The 6,000-nt window shown below is 42.4% G+C and overlaps 1 protein-coding gene across 1 annotated transcript; it reads right to left on the bottom strand.

Annotated features, from left to right (window-relative positions):
- Nucleotides 1-514: 514 nt before the first annotated feature.
- RBMXL2 (RBMX like 2) lies at nucleotides 515-2,351 on the bottom strand. Its single transcript, XM_020877499.2, has one exon. It carries the CDS (start codon nucleotides 1,946-1,948, stop codon nucleotides 761-763), a length of 1,188 nt encoding a protein of 395 aa, XP_020733158.1. The 5' UTR covers nucleotides 1,949-2,351; the 3' UTR covers nucleotides 515-760.
- Nucleotides 2,352-6,000: the final 3,649 nt, after the last annotated feature.

Raw genomic sequence — 6,000 nt, 5'->3', positions numbered from 1 at the left:
AATGAATGGTATTGATTTTAAGAGGGGTGGTTTGCAGCTTTGTGGTTGGTTGGCCAAATCTTTAATATAGTATTCCATCCTAGTGCAACACAAGAGTGGTAATTTGGGGAGCAAGGGAATAGGAAATTCTGCAGATTTCAAAGTATGAAAAAAGGCAAAATATGCCCAGCAATTTTTTTTTTAAGACTTACTTGTGAATAGAACTTTCTTTCTTTACATATACTGATCTAAGCGGTTTCTGTTGTTGCTGTCAATTGTTTGCTTTTTAATACAGGTAACACTGAGATTTAGTTTGAAAGACACCTTGAAATCTCAGGAGTAGCACACACCAATCCCTCCCACTCAACCCACCAATCTAGTTGGATTGAATGTAAAGAATGATCCAATTTTCCATCTTAGGTGAGCAGATCTTTGTAAAAGATCTTAGAACTTTCGGCTTCATTTATCAGGAAAAATTAGAAGGAAGCCTTTACGAGAATTTCTAGTTGGAAATATAAGAAAACTAGTAAGCAGGTTCAAATCGTATGCTTTTAAATGAGCTTGTTGAAAGAAACGTTAACAATTCCAGAACGAAATCAAAACAAGTTTAAACTTTTTCTTCTCAAATGCACACACACAAAAATAATCATGGAGAAGTTGTTAACAGAAAGTCTTAAAAGTGAAAAACAATTCTTCCTTGCACTAGTCCTTGGGTAGTTACCACAGAACAGGCTCTTCTTCACTGGGGCTTCTTTGAAAACCTGGTTTTGGTCCCAAGGTCTTAGTATCTGCTCCGGCCTCCTCCTCTCTCCGAGCGGCTCCCCAGGCAGCCTCCGCCTCGGGGGACCCGGCGGCCCGACCGGCTGTAAGACTCGCGCGGGGGCGGGCACCCCCTCTCCACGGACTGCGGCAGCCCGCGATCCGCTCTGCCTACCCGGTCGCGGCCCCCCGAATAGCGCTCACTCCTGCCCCCAGCATAACCGTCGCGGCCGCCGCCATAGGCGTCGGGCGAGCAGCCGCGGTACTCCTCGTAGCGGCCGCCGCCGCCACCATAAGATGGCGGGGGCCCACGCGCGGGGGCGGCGCTGCGCGGGTCCCCGTAGCTCTCGAAGGGGTCTCGGTAGGAGCCTCCGCTCGAGTGATCCGCGTAGTCGCGGTCGCGCCCCCCGTAGCCGTCTCGGTCACCGTAGCCTCTCGATGGACACTCATCCCGGACGCTGGAGTGGCCGTAGTCACGGTAGGTATACTCTCTGGGCGAGGGGGCAAAATCCCGGGGGTCGCGGGCGCTTGGGTAGTCGCGGCTGGAGTAGCCGTCTCGGGGAGAGTAGCCCCCCTCCCGGGAACCCAGGTAGGGATCCCGGCGCGGGGGCGGCGGCTCCCGGCGCGGCGGGCCCTCATAGCCATCTCGCCCTCGTGTGGCCGGGGCCCGCCCGCGCATTCCACCGCCGCCGCTGCCGCTGCGAGCCAGGCCCGACGGCGCGGCCCTCTTGGGGGGTGGGCCGGCCCTCCGCGGTGGCGGCGGCCCGCGCTTCATGGGTAGTGGGGCCCGGGAGGGTCGCAGGTCGAAGTCGCCCCCGTAGCCACCGTCATCCGCAGGCCCTCCGCGGGACAGGGGGCGCCGCGGGCCGCCGCCGCGGGCCCCGCGCAGGCCTCTCGAGCGGCCCCGGCTGCGGGACAGGGGTGGGCCCCGCCGGCCGCTTTCGAAAGCCGGTTTGGTGGCCTGGGCCACCTTGATGGCCTTACCATCCAGGGACTTGCCGTTCATGTCTCTCACGGCGGCCTTGGCGTCTGCCGGACTTTCGAAGGTGATGAACGCGAAGCCCCTGGACTTGTTGGTTTCTCGATCTTTCATCAACAGCACCTCGGAGATGCGGCCATACTTGCCAAACGCAGCCTCGAGGGATTTCTCGTCAGTTTCGAGGTTGAGCCCTCCAATGAAGAGCTTCCCCGGGCGATCCGCTTCCATCATGTCTGCCGGTCGGGTGGTCGGTCTGGGGCGGTGTGTGGAGAAGACGAGCAGTCGTCGTGCCTTCTGAGCCCGCTGGTCGAGGGCGGCTCCTACTGGTCGGGCTGCTCGTCGTCGCGAAACCCCGGAACCGCAGTTCTCGCCCCGCCCCCCCTCCTCCCTGCGCAGGCGGAACGCTCGGGTTTGTGCCTCTCTGATCTGGTTCCCGCAGCCTGCCCAGCTCTTGCTGGTTGTGATTGGTTGGTGGTGCTGGGCCGTAGTCCCGCCGACGTCGAGGAAGGTTGACGGTTTTGTACCTTTTTTTCCAGTCGTTAAACTTCGGCTGATTAACCTATCCTTGGCTTAAATTCTTTTCGGTTCACTCCTGAAAGCTCGGCTGTAAAATGAAAACCCGTTAGGTTGAAACAAAAAAATGTTCCCCATTGTTCTTAAAAAGAATTTTAATACATTCCAATCCAAGTTACCCAAACCACATTCAAACAGAAAAATTAACCGAAAAATGGAATAAGAACAATTTTAAAGTTTTTAAATGAACTTTGTACGTAAAAGGTATTAAGAATAAGATATTTTGCATTGCCAAGGGGGAAGAGAGAACTTGGTAAGTGGAAGGTTCCCTGGTAGAACAGGAAGGAGAGGGAGTCATTCTTTGGATGCACCATCTTTCCCTTCTCCATTTTCTTTCGTTTTTCAGCCTTCAAAGGACTTGTAGTTGCGTAGTATTGAAACTGTCTTTTCAGATAACTATTGAACAGAAAGTCACCTCAGGGACAAAGTAAAGACAAATATGAAAGCACGTAGACACCTGTCAAAGTAGCACCTAAGCAAGCATGGAACACTAAAGTCTTCACCTCTTAATTTTGAGAGAAGAGGCACACCTCAGGAAAACAAAACATTCTGGGTTCATTCAAACGAATTACACAATTCAGCTTTGTTCCTTATGATATTCTCTGAATGGAAGTAAGTGTGAAGAGTAAATTAGTGAACTCTCTTGTCCTGAGTAAATGGTCTAAAACCTTTTTTTTTTTTTTTACTATATTGACTCTATGAATAATGCTACATTTGTTTATTGCAATGGCATTTAATCTTGAAAAGGGTAGTAAAAGGCATTTTTATGATGCTTCTGATTTTAATAAGGGCTCTTCTAAGGTTTTGAGATTTTTTTTTTTAGCATTCATGAATGGAAGTGAAAGTTTAAATGCATCACAACAGTTTACAGTAGCAATTGTTTATTATTTAATATTAATATATAATTTTAGTATATTCACTATTAATATATTTCTGAAGTAAACTTACCTGTTTGGGATGTATTTGTTTTTAAATATATTAACGAATTTTGTTTGTTCATACTTAGAAATTTTACATTTCTAAGCATAAAGGGTCTTAGCCAATAATTTTCTCTCTCATACCTAGCTGAGATTTTTGCCCAAATTTCTCTTAGTTTTTCAGTCTAGTTAGATTTTTAAAAATTTCTTCTTGACTTAGTTTTTGTAAGATATACTTTTTTCTAAAGTTACCATTTTTGTTCAACTTTAAAATTTATTTTTCAATAGCCATGTCCTGTTGCTTTCTCTCTTTTATGTGATCACTCTTGCCAGAAGTTTATCTTTTGAAAGAACTAGCCTTTCTCTTTGCTCATCCTCTCTTTTGATTTTATTTGCTGCTATTGTCTTTTTTACCTTCTTTCCATATTCTTTGGATTTGCAATCTGTATTATTTTCATTCTGGATTTTTAGATAAGGTACTTAGTGCATTAAGAGTTTTAAAAAACGTTTCTTCTAATTGTTGTATCTAAGTTTAAATTTTATTCTCTACTACTAGTTAGCACCATGCCCTGACCTGTGGTACATGGTATTTTCATTGTTGTTAAGTTCCTAACATTTTCTCATTTTCATTATTTCTTGACTCATGAATTATAAAGAATATGTTTTTAAAATTTACAAACATGGATATTTTTGGTGTTATTTTTAACATGTTCTATATGATATTCATACGTTGGTGTTGGCTGAAACTTGCATGAGTGCCTGTGTGTGTCTAATATGCTTGAGAGGTAAGTATATTCTCTAAATATTAAGGTCCAGTTCTTTCCTTGTATAGTGATGTTCAAGTCTTCCTTATTCTAACTTACTTTTCATTTGATAGCATTGTCAATCACTGAGAATTGTTTTAAAATCCCATAATTGTGGATTTGTTAATTTCTCTTTATGTTTGTGTCTACTTTGCCTTATGTAATTTAAAGTTATATTCTTGAATACATAAAGATTGAGAATTGCTGTGTGTTTCTGGTGAATGACTTCATTATGTAATGATCCTCATTATTCATATCTTTTAATTTGTTTTGTCTGATACTTAATGTAGCCCAATATTTTTCCATTTTTTTTCTGCCAGCTTATTGTGTGTTGTCTCTTAACCACTTCTTTCTTGCCTCTTTGTTCCATCCTTCTTGCCCTCTCTTGTATCACGATTTCATTTTATTCCTTTCTTTTTTCTCTAATAATATGAAAGAATTTATGTCTTCTATTTCTATTCTTAGAATGATTATGTTTAATGTTTTTATTGAGGGATAACTTATAAACACAAAATTTACAAGTTTACTTATAAAATCTTAAATTTAATGCTTGATTAATTTTATATAATGTGTACATCCATGTAAACATGGATGATGTATATCAAGATTTATAATATATTTGTCTCCATAATGGTTGTTCACCCCAATGGTTCCCTCCTGCCTTTCAAAACAATATCTTCCTCTCAGAGATAACCAGTTTCCTGACATATCAACCATAATTTAGTTTTGATTATTTTTAGACTTTACAGAAATGAAATAAAAATAGAATGAACTCGTCTGTGTCTGGCTTATGGCACTCAGTATATTTTTGAGATTCATCCATGTATTGCACACATTAGTAGTTGTCTGCACTTTTGCTAGACTTTTTTAGTCACCGTATGACTATACTGATTTGATTTTTTCTATTTTTCTGTTGACTGACTTAGGGGCTTGCTGGGGAGTGATTCCTATTTTCTCCCATTCTCACAATGCCCTTTGCATATAATCAGTCCCTGATCCCACAATACATCCAGAACCCATTTACTTAACTATTTATGCACTGCTATCACCTTCATACAAACTACCTAGGTCCTTTGGACATTTTAAAATGTCAGTGGTCCCAAGGGTCTGTCTGGGACTCCTTCACAAGAGAGCCTCAAGCTCCTTGTCAAGTATCAAAACCCACTGGTGATCCATAACTGGAGCTGCAATTAGATTGAGAGAATATAGAAATGTAGGGTTCACAGAATTTAAGAGGAGGTTTGGATGAGAAATGGAATTTTTAAACAGGCTTTACATTAAGTGATTGGGTCTCTTTGTCTCTTTTATCTGAATGGATTATGTGGATGGAAATTATATCTAATGAGGAATGTTTCCCCTACCTAGTACTGTAAATTGCCCTTCAAGAAGTATCAGTCAGACATGCTAAATGGGAGCAAACAAGATCGCCTGAGCCCAAGTGATATGACCAATAAGAGATTACATTCCAAAATATACAAATAATTCATACAGCTTAATAGCCATATATATATACATATATATATATATTATATACACACACAGAAGACCTAAAAAGACATTTCTCCAAAGAAGAAATAAAGATGTCCAATAGGCACATGAAAAGATGCTCAACATCACTAATTATTAGAGAAATGCAAATGAAAAGTATCATGAGGTCCCACCTCACCTCAGAAAAATGGCCATCTTCAAAAATTCTACAAATAATAAATGCTGGAGAGGGTGTGAAGAAAAGGAGACACTGCTACCCTGTTGGTGGGAATATAAGTTGGTGCAGCCACTACAGAGAACAGTATAAAGGTTCCTTACTAAACTAAAAACAGAGTTACAATATGATCCAGCCATCCCACTCCTGGGCATATATCCAGAGAAAACTCTAATTTGAAAACACACATGGACCCCAGTATTCACAGCAGCACTATTTACAATAGCCAAGACATGGAGGCAATGTAAATGTCCATCAACAGATGAATATATATATAATGAAATACTA

Source organism: Odocoileus virginianus, chromosome 10 (assembly GCF_023699985.2).
Source record: "Odocoileus virginianus isolate 20LAN1187 ecotype Illinois chromosome 10, Ovbor_1.2, whole genome shotgun sequence".
NCBI lineage: Eukaryota > Metazoa > Chordata > Mammalia > Artiodactyla > Cervidae > Odocoileus > Odocoileus virginianus.
This window is presented reverse-complemented; position numbering and strand designations above follow the sequence as displayed.